The sequence below is a fragment of the Protopterus annectens genome, chromosome 13.part0, assembly GCF_019279795.1.
Source record: "Protopterus annectens isolate FY-2018-M chromosome 13.part0, PAN1.0, whole genome shotgun sequence".
Classification (NCBI taxonomy): Eukaryota; Metazoa; Chordata; order Ceratodontiformes; family Protopteridae; genus Protopterus; species Protopterus annectens.
The window spans coordinates 1,279,817,169-1,279,834,601 of record NC_056747.1 but is presented as its reverse complement, the minus strand read 5'-3'; the positions used below and the strand labels follow the sequence as shown (position 1 = coordinate 1,279,834,601).

At 39.0% G+C, this 17,433-nt stretch overlaps 1 protein-coding gene across 1 annotated transcript in view; it reads right to left on the bottom strand.

The window, feature by feature from the left end:
* Window positions 1-367: 367 nt before the first annotated feature.
* The window catches only part of PIP4K2B (phosphatidylinositol-5-phosphate 4-kinase type 2 beta), a 571,177-nt gene continuing 554,111 nt past the window's right edge, over window positions 368-17,433 (bottom strand). The window contains exon 10 of the mRNA XM_044055292.1: window positions 368-16,058. Within this exon, the coding sequence (XP_043911227.1) occupies window positions 15,978-16,058 (81 nt within the window). The 3' untranslated portion in view covers window positions 368-15,977. The remainder of the gene's footprint in view (window positions 16,059-17,433) is intronic.

Genomic DNA, 17,433 nt, shown 5'->3' with positions numbered 1-17,433 from the left:
CCTCTAACTTGACAAAGAGTGTTACTAATTACATTTCAGAGATCCCAAGCCACATTTCCATTTGTGTTCCGTTCCTTCATACTTGTGTCAGACCTGTGTTGTGTTCTGTTGTTGAAGAAGGAGCTGGTTATAGTTATTGTAATATTATTTTAAAACAAAGGTTGGGGAAGACTGTCTGCCTTCGGTTCCAGTTCACTTGTGTACATACTCAACATCTATATCAAACACTTTAAGTTAAATAATAAAGTTGAGATTTAACTGCTGCAGTCTTATCTTAACCAAGGTCATCTGATGTCAATAACAAAAGGAAAGAAAATGTATTCAAAACATGACAAGTATATACATGAAATAACGCTATGAACATACGTCAAATTCTCAGGTTTTTAATTTTCCCCACTTGAAAAACAGCATTATTAACAGTAACTCCAATGGCTACCAATGTCAAAATGACAATGTTACATTAAATGTGAACATTTTAAAAACATTTGCTGCAATTCATTAGTTATATATATTATGAGCAATGAAACATTCAGAGAAGTCTGTATTATCCTGAGGTGAAAGAATAATTACGCTCCCAGGATGTGCAAAGTTTATTAGAACTGCTGAACCCTGTCCTGTCTTTTTGATGTGCTTTTTTATTCATTTGTTGTTCATCTTGAATACAAAATGTCATCCTGCTCCATTACAAACCTAAATATGTTATGTTGGTACACTTTTACAAGTATATGTACAGTTTCAAAAAGATGGTTCTTTATACAATTCTGCACAGGAAAATATTTTTGAGATACTCTCCAACTACAAGTCATGGCTTCAAGCTTGCTGGCTATAGCCTGGAAATTGCATACTAGATGCAAACCAGGGAATTTCCAAGAAGAAAAGAGGCAACAGAACGAAACTGTTGGCAAACAAGCTGCACAGGATCAAGGCAGACCCTCACCAGTGCGGACCAGAAACATTTCATAAATGTCACCATGCTTACTTCTATTTTATCTTGCCCAATTCAGGAAAAAAATTATGTTCTCTTACCAATGAAAACATTTACCTGAGCCACTCTGTTATAGCCAACATGAAATACTGTGTTAAAAAAACGAACAAGTCATCAGGTGGAAAGTACTTTAAATTCAAAATGAACTTTCAACTTCCTAGATCATCAGCGCTTTAATTTAGTCAAAGTATCTGAAAATTGGCAACATGTCAGTTTTAACTAACACTACTTTCTATTTAAAACACAAATACTGTCCCTTACGCTTCCCAGTTTGAAGCAAGTGATGTAGCAGTAAAGATGATTAAAGTCAGTCTGTTACCATACTATTAAAGAAAACTGGAAAACAATAAAACAGGTATGGAGAGTCTCCCAAATAAAAATACAGGGCTCACCGCAGCTACTACATGTGCGGACATGTTTTAAATAGTTCACTGGATAAAAGTAGATGCCAATTGTCTGTATCTGCTGACATCCAGTGCAATCGCAACTTCCAATTAGCAAAAAAGCTGCACTCCTAGCAAGATTACAAATATCCCATAATTCTGTTGTCTACACTACCCTATGGTAGACAAAGCATTTATGGCAGGGATCCTATAATTACAGGACTAGTGCTTCTACTGTAACAAATAAGATTATAATCAAAGCAGTAAAATTCCAAGACCACAGCTGCTTCCCCATGATCCACATTAGAAACAGGCCTAATTCTTCCCTCTGGGACGTTAGACAGCAGCAGCAGGAATCTTCACCCCAAGACTTCAAAAGACATCACTAAATAGTGCCCACAACTAGTAAGCAACTGTTTATACTAAAGTATGCCACTTATAGGGCCTAGCATTTAAAAATGTGCAAAATAAAACTACAGGCATGTTCAGTACAAGGGCACAGTGCAGACTTGGATAAACCACTGACAATACCTGTGTTTGGCTCCACACAACATGATTAAGCAGTGAATAAACCCTAGCGAGAGGAATACACAGGTAAGCCACTGGTCATGCAAGCAAATGTCCCATTTCAGTGGTTACGTGGAACTTTTCATTCACAAAATGAATAACATGCCTGATGTTTCAGGTCATCCTACTAAAGGTATTAGGGCATAATGGCACGGTTGTATTGCCCTTGCCCCTTTCAGGCCAGTACTGACGTTACACAACCCTATCCAGTAACCTTCCTCCTTTGTTGTCCAGACAGATGTAACATACGATAATCATTCTGCCTTTTTATCCCGGTTCACGTGCTACATCCTCAGTATAATTCCCTACCTCCTCCCACGAGTCAGAAGTGCTACATATATTGGGTATGAAAGTAAGAAAAGTCATTGCTGGCACCTGTTGGTAAAATCTTATTTACTTATAAAACACAAGCTGTTGCTATCAGCCACCTACGAAACTACAAGTAGTGCTCCATTATCCCTGCCACCCTTCTTGCACTATTGCTGGTGCTGTAGAAATGTCTGCATTAAGCAACACAGCCCTGAAATGTAGTTTCTAGGACAGCCATCAAACACTGAAAAACAGCTCTGCACTTATTCTGTTCGGAGAATCACAAGTGATGCACGGAGGCGGAGAAACTACTGAGCTCAGGCTCTGTGGGGAACGGGCAGTTAGGCACCACAGATTTCTGTGTTAGGACTGTGGAAGAGGTCATGGGGATAACAAAGACCAAGAAATACTGGTCAGACAGAGCATCTGGGCCAGCCAGCAGGACCATTAGAGACATGAAAAAGTACAGCAGGTGGTTCAAGTGCTGGATATGGACTACCACACCAAGATGACTGAGTAAATACTACTGCTGCAGACTCTAGGTGTTCAAGAACAACAAAATGGACAGTAACCAAATACAAAGCATTTTAAAACCAGATGATAAACAGTACAGAAATGGTAGCTTTTGTGGTAAATGTCTAAATAAGTACTAAACTGATTTTTGGTGTGAGCAGTCGTTTTTTTGGTCTACACTTCGCGTTCTTTCTTTCATTTTACTTAGTTGTCGTGTAGTTGGGGGTGTTTTGTCATTCATTTTTATTGTTATCTCACTGGTGTTGGACTTTTTAATGGCTGCATCCACTATTGACAACGGATCGGCTTCGCATGCCTCCATTGTGGGATCCAACAGGGATTCAAATGAAGTTCTTGAACCGAGCGTATATAGCATTCCAGAGGAAATTTCGGTGGTTACTAGTAGTTTAACCACAGCTACTGAGAGAGCGCAGTCCTTGTTAAATAAGATGATTTCTGTGACTAAGGCTTCTAGTTCCCCTGTTTCTAGGTTGGCATCTTTCAACCATGAGAGGAATACGTCAGCCAGCAGTTCCAGAAGTGATGTTACTGTGGTAGTGGGATTTGGCGAAGGCTATGATTTAAATTTTTTAGCTGTTAATGTTACCAATCCTTTTGACAAAGCATTGCAGTTTGCCGAAGTTCAAGTTGCATCCAAGAAAGTTGATAAAAACTGATAATACGTTATCAAATTGTAAGTCACGTATTTTTCAACTGGAAAAGATGTTATTCAGACTGCGGTCTTAGAGTACGATAACTTTTATTTGAAAACATGCGTCGACTGCCAACAAGTACCGTTTGGGCTTAGATGTTATCGTTTTCCCAACGGCATTTCAGAAACTGATGATATATTCTCTGAATTTGTGACTTTATATAACACTGGCAATGAAGCTTTAAAACTTTTACTTAAATTCAACATGAGTAAAATTGTTGCTTTAAAGCAGGAAGTTTCTGAATTGAATAACAGTATTGTAAATGATGCAATTTTTTAGTAATTTTAAAGGCTTATATGATGGAATACAAGCCAAATTACAAAGGCATGTAGTTAATTAGCAGGAAAAGAAACTTGCATGTGATTTTACAGCCTATGCTAATAATACGGCTTATTTGTGTGGTGCTAATGTTGGTAAAGGCAATAAATTTAGCAGCAATTATAATAAAAGTCATTTTACACCCAACCAAGTGGATTGTAGTAATTCACATGGGACAGGTAAGTACCCGTGACTAATGACAATGGTAATATGGCTGACAATGATTTGGGCGAAGTTTGCAGTACATTAAATACTGTTAATCCCAATAATTCTTTTCAAATGAAGCCATTGAAAGAGGGGAACAATATGAAGCAAGTAGGGGTGAAGGGGAGATAGGGAACAGAAAACAACGAAAGAGGTAGTTCCATTGTGTACTATTTATAATTTGAGTGATTTAGTTTTAAGTAAACTGCAACAAAATGTTTTGGAAAAAGGTTTTTCCTATGTTCCCTCAGTTAAGGCTCCTCTTACTGACACTATACTTGATCTTAAATTATATATTAGGACATTAAATTTAAAATATGCCTTTGATAGAATTGATTTTACTACTAGTAGTGAATGCAAAAAGTCAAGCAATATTAATCCTGTTACTGCTTACATTAAGTGTATTTAGTGAATTTTGTGAAAAAGACATTAGAAGAATATGTAATGAGGGTAGAAGAGTTCATTATGATATGAGAGAACTTGCAAGCTTGAAAGAATTAAGACAAAAGCAACAATATAGGTATATGAAAGCCAATAAAGGCAATTGTTTAGTTATTATGAAAACGTCTGAATATAAAGCTTGCATGAATAGTTTGTTAGATGACACGAATAATTATCAGGTGGTTAGTAAGGACCTAGTTAGAAAAATTTTAAAAACACTGACAATGTATTAATGGAATTGTTGAACAACAATTACATTAGTCTGACTACTTTTGAATTTCTGTTAATGGAAGAACCAGTTTTGGGTCTACTTTTTGGTATACCCAGAATACATAAGAATTCTTCTAACCCACCATTTAGACTTATAGTTTTGGCCAAAAAGGGAAAGAGGGTGACCATTTCACATTATCTGGATTTTTTTAAAATCCTTTGGTTTCTTGTACTCCACATTTTATTAAAGATTCGTGGCAATTTTTAGACTTGCTGAAAAACTATGTTTTTCAAGGTACTGAAACCAACATGGTGACTGTTGATATAGTATCACTATATACATCTACAGACCAAACTTTAGGTTTAGAATATGTTAAAAAAAACTTCTGATCCATCATTCTAGGATGGGAGATGTTACGGTGCAGTCCATTTGTATTTTATTGGACTTAGTAGTAAAAAACTATTTCTTTCTTTTTGATGGAAAGATATATCGGCAAGTATGTGGGGTTGCCATGGGTGCAACAGTTGCACCAGCATTCACCAATTTGTTTTTGAATTGGTGGGAATTAACTGTCTTTACAAAACTTGAAGGGTATAAATATATTTCCATGTATAAACGTTATACTGATGATTTGTTTTTCATTTGGAATGGATCCATTAATGAGCTGAATAGCTTTTTACAAGATATCAACGGCCACGCATGTGGGTTGAAGTTTGAAATTGGCATTTGTGGGTTGAAGTTTGAAATTGGCATTTGTGGGACGAATGTCCACTTTTTGGATCTAAATATATTTATGGACCTAGACAATAGAAAGTTTATTAGTAGTATATACAAAAAGGATACATATGCTAACAACTTTCTTCATTTTGAAAGTAAACATCCATTATTCATGAAAGTGAATTTAGTACATGGTCAGCTTATTCGTTTAAGCAGACTTATTTCTGAAGACAGTGGTTTTGAGACTGAAATTAATAAACTAGTTCTTATGTTTGTACAGCGAGAATGCCCTTTAGATAAAGTTAACAAGATCAGAGACGAAATTTCTAAAAATGGGTATTTGAAATTCCCACCAATTCTATTAAGTGGCTTTACCCCTAATGTTTAAGATAAAGATATAAAACAATAAAGGGGAACACACCTTTTCTATTCCCATCTGTACTGATTCTTCTGCGATCAGACAAGTTATTAATAGGAATTGGAAAGTTACTATAGGGAATAGGGACCTAGCTAAAGTTGTTGGAGATCATCCCACATTCATTGATAAGAAAGTAGCTAGTGTTAAATCTATATTAGAAATAGGCGAGTATTCCACTCCTATTACATCTAAAGGGGCAGTTGGAACATATCCCTGTCAAAACTGTAAACAGTGCTGATATATTGATTCTTCTAAAAGTATTTATTTTTCACATATCAGAAACTGGTAGTTAGTAAAGGCAGAAGTTATGATACAGTTTTTATCTCGCTTCTTGCAGTACTTGTCATAATTTTTATGTAGGCAAAACTATTAGAAGTTTATATAAACACATTTATGAGCATTGCTTGGCCATCAGGAACAAAGATACTAATAATGCATTGGCCAAGCACGCCATGGAATGGTCTGCATTTTTTGTATTAGATAGTATGAATTTGACACCTTTTGTATGTCATTTTAATACTGCCTTAGAGATTAAGGAGCTTAGATGGCAGGTATTTTTAAATGCTGATATTCTTCCAGGGTTAAATGGGACTTTAAATGTGAAATCCATTTTAAATAACAGAGACCATTACTAATTGATGGTTTCTATATTTTGTGTGCTCTTTCATAGTTACTTCTATGAAATGAATTAGTTAATTAATTATCTTATTATATCATTGTGTGGTTAATTTATGTGCATATAAATTAAGTATGTGATTTGCATTGCTGTTGGTGTTGGTGTTCTGAAGATGTTCGTGTGAGTAAACGAATGAAAGTACTAAACTAATTTTTGGTGTGAGCAATCTTTTTTTGGTCTACACTTCACATTTTTTTCTTTCATTTTACTTAGTTGTCATGTGTAGTTGCAGTGTTTTGTTACTCAAATGTCTAAATAGTTTACACTCAGAGCTGCCATAGCTCAAGTAAGTGGCAAAAACAAATATTTTTCCTACAGGATTACAACAGTAACAGAAAGCTTGTGAACAGAAGTAATACTACGCCTTTTTAAAAAGCTTATAAAAACAAGAGGCATTTTAGACATAAAAGGCAGTGCAATGACCTTGTGGTAGTAAGGAATAAAGCCTTTATAGTGATGCTGACAACTGTGCTTGATTAACATCATGGGCGTTGATGGGGCTGCAAGAGGACAGTGAATGTGAGCGGCTGATAACAGCTTGCCCATCCTACGGAGAGGGAGGAAACCTAAAGGCTTGCTATAATATGCAGGACATGGCTAGCTCCGTGCTGCACAGTCGGAAGGTTGTGCATGTGTCGACACGAGCAGGCACCTCCCAAGGTCAGCAACTGCAGAGCTCCAAAGGTTGCTGATGTAAGGAAACTGCAGCTAGGGCACACTCCTCAGTAGGGAGAATTACACTGCACCAGCATCTTTAATTTCCTCACTGTCACTAGGCAAGGGTCGGACTAAGTAAGGGGTGGATAAGGAGCGTTTGTTGGACCTGGTTAACAAGGACAGCCGCAGGGGATATAAAAAAAAAAACAGGTAATTTCTGAGTACGGTGTAACTCGCTGTAAAGGCAGTATCAACAGAACTTTGTAATCTGGGCCTCCTAGTTTCTCTGAACACTACCACTTCAAAGCATCCCTTATTTAGGGGAAAGGAACTAGCATGGAATGCAGAATGCTTTGGGGAGGGGTGTACTTCATTACATGTCACAATAAGAGTTACTGTTCTTCTATTGTGCAAACTTGCCACTTTAGGACCCTCTGTATAATACAAATGCACACAAGCAGTACTGTGGAGATCAAGAACACCCCCCCCCCCACAGACCCTCTGTATAATACAAACACACACACACAAGTAGTACGGTGGAGATTAAGAAGGCTCACCCCCATGGACCCTCTGTATAATAAAAATACACCCAATAGTATTGTGGAGATTAAGAACGTCCCCCCTCACGGACCCTCTGTATAATACAAATACACACAAGTAGTACTGTAGCGATTAAGACCCCACCCACCTCCCCACTCTTCTGCTCAGAGGTCAAGGTTTCTTTTGTGAATGCTGTCTTTTCTGCCATGTCCAGCTGTTATTGAGCTGACTTCTAAATTCAAAGCCCCTACTAGAGTAAAGTACCTTTCCTTGGGGGGGGGGGATTACTAACATCTCAATGAGTTGTTGAATGATACTGCATCCTTCCTTTCTAATGCCTAGAGGTTTACACTGTATGCACTGAAAAATAAGTATAGTTTCACACACTACCTATACCCCAAGTAAACAATGACAAAAAATGCATTCTTCATCAATAAATTACATGGCTCCCATGCTTTACCCCACCCCACCTCAAAAAAAAAGACAAAATTCTGATGAGCCAACTGCAATAAGCTTGTCCTTAAATTTACAGCAATGGTAATACATAAAAGATAGTGAATTCTTGTAAAGAAGATCTTTGCATGTGTAAAGTCATACACGTCCTAAACTGGTCCGTGTTACTGGGCAATGTGTGCAGGTGTGCCTTACAGGTTCAACTATATACGCTAGTAAGAGCGGTCAAATCATGAAAATTCTACTTTAATCTTTTTTCTTTCTTTACTAAATAACTGATTTGTGTTACCATTAATAAGCTGGTTTTATGTTTGACCAAGTTAAACTTACTAAATAACGGATTTGTGTTACCATTAATAAGCTGGTTTTAGATTTGACCAAGTTAAACTACTGGCATATTAACAAGTCCAAATGAAGTGAAAGATGCTGCTTTCTGCAGATTGCATTTCAGTCCCTTTTTTGGAACACTTGGTTATGCCCTGTGACATATCCGGCTCCTTTATGTGGCCTATATAGGTTCCCCACAAAATTTACATTATTGTAGTACACACACACACACAGTATTGTAGGCTCTGAAACTAATTTGAAGGTAAGTGTAGGCAACTGATCAAACAGCATTCAGTACAATCTCAGTGTGTCACATTAACACACTGTGGACATTTTGTTATGCTGGCAACATACTATGTAGATAAAACCCATTCAGCCATAGCTCACATCATATGTCAACTCTTATCTTTTAAGAATTATCCATGAATGAAAGCCTTACAGATAATTTTAAAATGCAAATTCCAAAAGTTAACTGAAGTGCAGTAGCTAGCAAAACACTTTTAAAAAGCAAGCTGGAACAGATATGTGAATTTCACTCAAAAACTGCATGTCAGAAGACATGGCAGAGACAAATCAGGCCACTGGAACCATGGCATACAATGGTTCTGAGTGCTAACAAACACGGATTTACTCCTACCTGCAAGTCATGCAGTAATAACAATGAGCGATGTGTACCTTCCCACCCTACAGAAAGAAAGGACAATGCAAACAAACTAATAGGGTACGCACCCAGAAAAAAGCCCCTGCAGAAACAATATGGACCTTGGTGGCCAGGGACAATATACTTAATGTAGCAGCCTTATGCAAAAACCGACATACAAGTTTATGTAACTACTGTGTTAATCTGACACTGACTTTTGCAGTAACACATACAAGGCATGGTTCCATATAGTACAGTGGTTCATTTTATAAGGCTGAGAACATCAAAAAATAGATGGTCTTTTTTTTTGGGGGGGGGGGGGCTTGCAAGCAGCAAGGACGTGTCTGACTTCCAAAAGGCAGCAGGATGAATCATGGGGTAGACACCACATTTCCAGAGAAAAGGGACAACCACCATGGTGGAATTCCTTCTTTTTTTAAGAAAGGATACCGTACTACTTCCCTACAAGAATGACCACACTTCTGAACTTATGACGACTTGCTCTGACCCTGAAGCACAGGTAACTCCTGGTCTCATTGGCAATTCTGACAAACATCCTAAAGATTCAAGAAGCAGATAAAATCTGTGACAGTTCATAGTGCAAAATATTACGTCCCATCCAAGACCACATGAAAGGTTTCTCTAGGCATCTGTTGGTTTAGATTGCTGATATCTTATTGGGCCTGAGTCCTTTTGTTTTTATCTGGCATCAAAAACAATCTGGAGTGGTGGCATTCTCCTCCTTTCGGGAATGATGGAACCTCTGACAGCTCTCCTCCTTTCGAGAATGATGGAACCTCTGACAGCTCTCCTTTCTGGAATGATGGAACCTATTTGACAGCTCTGGCTGTGGACTTCTGATGGAATCAGACATCTAATAAGGACACTCATGACAGGGACAAGGAAAGGAATTACGTAACCTCTAGATATTACATCTCTGACCCAACTGTATCTGGTGATTGCCTCCAGAGTGCGGCCATCTGGGAAACATTCAGAAACACTATTTACCCGGGGACTGAAAAAGAACTTCTAGGGACAGGAAGTTTACCATGGGCTCTGAGGGATGACTTCTCTGGAGGTGGTTTTGCTGTGACTCACCCCATCCAGTTTTCACTTGTTGAGTATCACTCTGTGGACCATATCAGAGTTGCATCCGACTCTGTCTCTTCTGAACTGTACATTAACAATATAGACCTACGGTGGTGGCAGTCTTCCTCTCTTCATTCATATCTTTGCAGTGCCTATTAATATCATCACAAAGCAGGAGATGACCTGAATAGGGAGAGTCTAAGAATTCACGTTGACATCTTCAGCAAAGTTTATTAACTGGCACCAAGAGTGTCAGTGTAAGCCTATACCATTCTGGTCGACACTTTTATCCCAACTTACATAACACAGCCAAGGTTGGTCTTCTTTGAGGAAGCAGCGGCTTTGGCCTTCGGCTGATCCAATAGCTTCTTCATCAAATGAAGAATTTCACTGGACAAAGTCCTCCGAAAATAAGCCACGTTTTACAGTAGCTCAGGGCTCAAAAAGGAAGTGCAGCAGACAAACACGCACAGACCAAGACTGTCCATCTCCCTGTACTCTCTAGTTGAGAGATGGACAGCTGGGAAACTGGGGTAAGAAGCACTGCACAGGGCTGCAGCTCAGAAACATGATCAGTTTTGGAAGTGGTTGGCCAGACTGTGCAATTTACTGGCAGTCCGAAAACATGGTCCAGTGTATAAGAAACTACTACTAGTGGAGAAAGAAAAGTGAGGTATAGTGTTTCAATTAAATTAAAATAAACACATGCCTGCTGCAGCCTCCTTTGAAGAGAAGGAATGTGCAGATACTTCCTACATTCTCAATCAAGTGATAATGCAGCGGAGTTTCACCTGCCTTTTCAGCCAGGACGGTGACTGGCAAATCCAGAGGTAACCACATACACCACCTTTATTGTACTGCCTTCTGTTGCCTTTTTGGGGAAAAAATCACAGAACACTGAGGAAGGCAGGAGGACTCTTTTGCTAAGTCTTTTGGTCTGGCTAAAATGAAGCTATAAGCAGCATTTCTGGCCCATCTTCTGGAGGGGGGGGTAACGAACCTGCGTTTCTGGAAGCTGGCAAAAAAGTCTTGTCTAGATGTTAGCGCCATCATTACTTCTGCTGGTGTCATTAAAAGTTGAGATGGAATTGATCTACCTGCATGGGAGCCAAAGGGGTCCGAACATAACTACAACTCCTTGGTACTGAATTGCCTGGCACTGGTCCTAAACTTTGAATTCCTGCTTTCAGAACATCTGGTACTTAAAAAGAAGTACTGTGCATACTTACATGATAAAAATGCTAAGGAGTCCAGCAGTGAAACATCTACAATTACAGTAAGTTCTAACACAACTACACATTCCTTTGCATTTTTGTTACAGATACACATTCACTATTGCAGTAATGATACTTCAGGGCTTCATATTTTGCCACCCATACACCAGCAGACTGGGTATCAATGGTTTAAGGGGGAGATCTGCTAGTAACATATTTAGTTTTCTTGTTCAGGCTCTTCTTAACAGAAGTAGAGTCAGATCACTGACTATTCTGGAGGTAATGATGCCCTAGGGAGAAAAACAACCAGAACTGTCCCTGTAGGGCATAGGTCAATCCTGAGAAAGGTGGGTATCTGGTCTGGGGGGGGGGGGGTAGAGAGAAAATTTAAGAGTAAGAATTACTAGGGTAGCCACTATACCTCATTAAAGCCCCAAAACAGGAACTGGAGGGAAATGTTACTGCAACAATGAAAATACTTCGAATAAGCTCCTACACAGCAGTACTACGCTCTACACATTTCACTGTCACAGTAATGGCACAAAGATTCCCAAAGCTTATGCACCAGTAGGTGGCTAGTGCTCAGAAGGAGTGAACGACAGCAAGACCTGAGGGAAGGTTGTGGCAAAACCTGCTCTTGCTCTACAGGAAATGTCCAGATTACATTGCTTGGAGAAGGCATGGACAAGTGACCATGTAGCTGCTTCCAGAATGGCTTGAGTGGTGGCTATAGTGGCCCTAGAGGAGTGAACAGGTTGGCTGGGACAGACTTGCCATAAAAGGTGTAACAATAGTAAATGCAAAGTGCTAGTCATTCATTCTGAAATAGTTTGTTTAGAATCATGCCTGCTTCCTTTCCCTTTTACAAATGAAATAAACAGCTGTTCCAATTAGCTTACTACTTTTGTTCTATCCAAGTAATACCTTAACTACCTCTGCACCCCAATGGAGTGTAAGATCCTTTCCCTTTTGTTTTTTGGCAGGAATGGGAAAATAGATGGAAAGCCTGACTGCAAGATAGCTCTGTTAACATTTTAGGCATGAAGACAGGGTTAGTGCACATGTTGGCCCTGACTGTCCCTATGGACGAAAGGAGTCTCTGCATATCAAGGCTTGTAACTCAAATTCTTCTGGCTGAGATAGCCACCACTTGTAAATTAATTTTCCATGTCAAATACTTATGTTTCTTCATATGTAGCCTTGCTAGGGTACCATCAGGATGGAACGTGCCATGTTCCTCAGGACTCAAAGAAACTCCCCTGCAGAAATCTGTTCAGCTGTTTTACTGACTGGAAGCAGTTTGTCCAAAAGAGTAACTTGTCTGAAGCAAGGAAAGCACAACGTTTTTCTGTGTTAACAACTTATGGACCTATCAAGCTATACCCAAATATTTCTGGAAAGAAGGCAGGGGAGAAAATTGCTAGTACATGGGGGACTTCATCAATCATCCAGTCCCCTAAAAGGATAGAACATGTGGAGGGACAACTGAGGGAGGAGAAATCTCACTATCCTTCTCCATTTCAGAAACAAGAATCTTAGGATCCTCAGAACCCCTTCTCAGGGGGAAGACTTAAAAGTGATGGAGAAAGTCTCCTTCCCCGGTCACAAACAGGGGCTGATGCAAGTGAGCACTGAATGCCAGGGAAAGGGCCACCAGTCTTCGGGGATGCACACAGTAGGAGCAGCTGGATTACAGTAGGCAGGCACAGGGTGTGGTGCAGATGTCAAACCGTGCTCTGTACATGCGTACTACCATATCTGCAAGGGAAAAATCTCACAAATGCTGAATCATGCTCATATGACCAAGATCTGGTCATTCATATGGGGCCATGTGGTTTAAGAGGAATTAATGCGAGTCTCAACTGTCACAAGTCATTCATCCTTCACTTGGGGGAGGACTGGACTCTCCAGTTCTGATTTTAGACTCAAAGGATCATGCTTTATCAGCTAGTCAGGGGCTGCTATGCTCATAAAACAAGGTAAGTGCTGACATCCTAAGACATCTCTTCTCAAGGTAGTTGTAGCAGGTAAACTTCTCAAGCATCTCCTGTTGTTAAATGATGACAGATCTACTCAAGGGAGGACTTGCACAGAATGGGAGGAAGCTTCAAGGAGGAGGAGGACTTGACCATTCTCTGGTTTCCAGATCTTTTACTTTCTGCCATCACTTTGGCACAAATGAAGAAGCATGAGAAGACCCCCCGGCCAGTACTAGTACCTGGTACCCTCCCCAAAGCTGTTGTTTTCCTTGTAGCAGTGCAGGCATTGATCTTCCCTCAAACTCCCAAGGGTGATGAGCTTCTGCCTTAAAAACGGATATCTACGGTAAAGATGCAATTCATGCTCCCTTCCCCTCAGGCAACTGAGATTTTATAAGTGCACATCTTGGCTAGTGATCTGCTGACTGGGACAACAGACCGAATGTTCATGCAGATTAGGCAATGAACACTGCACCTTTCCTACGAAAAGCATTTAAAATGTATGGCTATTACATATACCTGGAAAATTTTAACAGGCATCAAGGGACCATTAACTGGCTTTGTGATACAGTTTTGAGTCTTGGAATAAATTACTGGATAACAATGACATACACACACCCTACCAGCTAGATGGCTTAAATCCTGTGTCACTGGAGGCACATGCATCTCCTAGTGTAGGACTGTAAAAAATATGCAATTCTAAGGATATCAGAAGGGATATCCCAAAATGTACCCATTGCAGAAGGTACAAACAGCTATTACTTTATTTTTTGTGCAACCACTTTTTGCTTGTTTTAAGACCATATTGACCACAAGCTAACAACTCAACCAATATTCTCAGAAGTTGTTTGCAGATTTATGAGTTTTTAAACATTCACTTTTGTGAAAATGACTGCTCAACACTGCTTGCGTGGGGGAACCAGCCTGTCATCATGATTTGGCGAACTGTAAGAAGGGAACAGTATTAACCACAGGGTGGTGTGGTAACGGCAGAACTCAGGAGCAGGCAAACTACATATGCAAAGCACCCTTCTTGCCTCTGTGAGTGACAAAAGGTTAAAATATTAAATAAACTGCCTAAATCAGTCCTTAAAATGCACAAAAGGTAATATACAACAAAGAAACAAGAAAAAGTGATTCCCTTTTAGAGAAATTACCAGTGTAACACACTTTTCTAATACTGTTTGTAAATAAAAATAAGCACTAATAACACTTCAATATGTAAACAAAAATGTACAAAAATCATTTTACATGTTAAAGATACAAAATCTGGGTAATACAGCTTTTCTAAGTCACCACGTACAATGTGGCAACATAAACAATGGCAGTGAGACAACGCTAACAGTGGTGAGACTTCACTGCTTGTTGTATAATCCCCAAACTCCCCTAATGCCATCTATTTTCCACCCCACCACCTGTAACACATACACAAAGATGTGGCACCGCTAACTTCCACAGGAATAGTGCTGCGTATTTAATCATACTACTGTGCAGCATGAAGGCTTCAACAGCAGGTTTGTCTTTCTCAGGCCATGAATACTGCAAACCCAACGACATAATCTGGCCACGTTATAAGATTACACCCAATGGCACTATTGTTTCTAACATAGTGTTAGATTAAAAATGTAACCCCCATCGAATACATATGACCTCTGACTTCCTTATGTGCAAAGTATTCCTTACAGAATACAATAGGTCACTTACAGGAGGGCCTTACTAACAATCTACATTTTGTTGTTTTAAAGCATATTAATAAAATCTGCATTTACTACGTTTTCATTTCCTTCATAAACATGACTGAACTGGTCAGACACAAGACACATTTTGCTCTGGTTATTAATTATACCTTGTATGTGTTGGTTGTGGCATCCTTTAACTACTACATAAGAAATGCAGTACTCCAAATGCACAAAGAAATTGTCTTTCTAGCTTTCAGTGACAATTTTATCCAGATTAATTTGACAGTAAATGCTTAGAGATTCAGTTGAATCCACAGCTTTTAAGGAAGGCATGCAGAAACAGTGCAGATCTGACAAGTGACCCTAGAATAATTCCTTCAGATGTTTTTTTTTTTTCTTCTTCAATGTCAAGCAGGTTTATGTGCAACAGTCAAGAAAGAAAGATGGTTTGCTCTCCTGGGGGAGGAGCTGAGAAATTCCAGATGTACACATCCATTCCGATGTCCCACTGACATTCGTATGAAATCGGAGTTCTCTTAGCAATTCTGAGACTTGCTGTCTGTTTCAATGCCACCAGACTCAATGCTGATATGTGCTAACACATCCAAGAGGAATATACTGTTAATAGGCTATATACTTTTTTTTATTTTCTTTCAGTAATAAATACTAATGCTGATGTAACAAGAGTAAACAAAATCTTCAATGTACTGTTGGAATGAAGGATAACTGACAAATACTTCTTTTAAGTCTTTTCTTTGCTTCAAAAGACAGTTGCCACTGTGGAGAAGTAACTGCTACATCAAACGATGCTGCCAACTTGTTTTCTGCAGGCTGCAGACGTATGCTCGCTTTACTTATCCAGTGTCCATCGTTAACAGTCGCAAGCTGCCTAGTCTCGTCAGTAGAAGCCCTACTGCGGGCATTTTTATGGAAAGTGAAGAACATTATGAAATGATGTTCTGCATAAATTCTATGAAACGTTTTGAGTACTGCTCTGGATTTACTGTAGAAATCTCTGCACCAGCCTGCAATGTACAAAAGACACAAAATATTACATTGTATTCCACTTGGTCAAATTTTACTTACAGCAGTGCAAAATTCAGTCAGGTAAGGGTACGCCAAATCCAAGACTTATGTACAACTCAAATTTTAATATTTCAGACTTGCGAGCTAGTTTGTGGGAATACATTTTGAATTAAGTCTTACAATTATTATTTGTTGCATAACATAGTGTATATTACATTTTATAATGCATTAGCACTTTTAAGTATTCTTTTTAATTCAATGTTGCAATGCATTTATTCATTAGAGAACTGTTATTTTACATAGCAACTGTATTTTGTATTGTATTCATCTTTTTTTGCCTGCCTTTGTTCCAGTATGTAGATAAAACTGTTTGCAAATGACACCACCACAGTCCAATTAACTAACAGACATAAGCAGATAAAACTGGAAAAGCATAAAAAGGCTTCTTCTGTTATACTTCCCATGATTCCCACGGACTATGCTACTTTCTCCTGTAAATAGCTACCAAGCAAAACAAAAGAAAATGCACTGAAATGAAGGATTAGATGCTGAAGCCACCTACATTCAACTTAAAAGTCTACGCTTTAAGCGAAAGTGTTATAAAGTACTTCAAAAAGGACAGTGGCATCATCAACAAATCATAACAGTACAAGTTTGAGCAGGAAATCACCACCGCAGTTAAGCACTCCTTATCCATGGCATTTGCTGAAGGCTGGTGTGCAGATACCTCCTCCTGCTGTACCTGATGACAGATTGATATATGTTTTATAAACAGATGCTTGCACAATTACTCAATTTATTTTGGGAGAAAAAATTTCGGATGTGCACCTTCACCAGGGGCAAGAAAAGCCCCTCTAATGTGCAAAGCCAGGACCCCGACCCTATCACTATGATTCTTCAGGCCTATATTATATATTAGAAGTTTCAAAACTTCGAATCCCATATGTTCGACAACATATGATCGAAGTTTGAAACTTCGAATATGTAACAAAACATCAAAACAATAAATCTTACCTCAACACTCAGAGCAGGGGGGCAAGCCCCTCTGCACCCTCAACAGGCCCCTACTTAAATATACTAACTCCGAAATTGCACTTCAGTGCAGAAAAAGGGAAATTCTCCCATTCTGCACCGTACGGCGCCGTTACATTTAACCTTCAAACTTTTCAAAGTTCGATCATATGGTGTCGACCATATGACATTCGAACTTTGAAACGTTCGTTCATGTAATACGAACCCGATTCTTCTTTATACATAGTTAAATCAGTATCTATTCTGACACTAAAAAAAACTGTAGAAATGTCATGGAAGTGCTTAAATGAAACATCCCAATTGTAAGGAGAGACTAGGAGCATGATAACGGGAAGGAGAGGG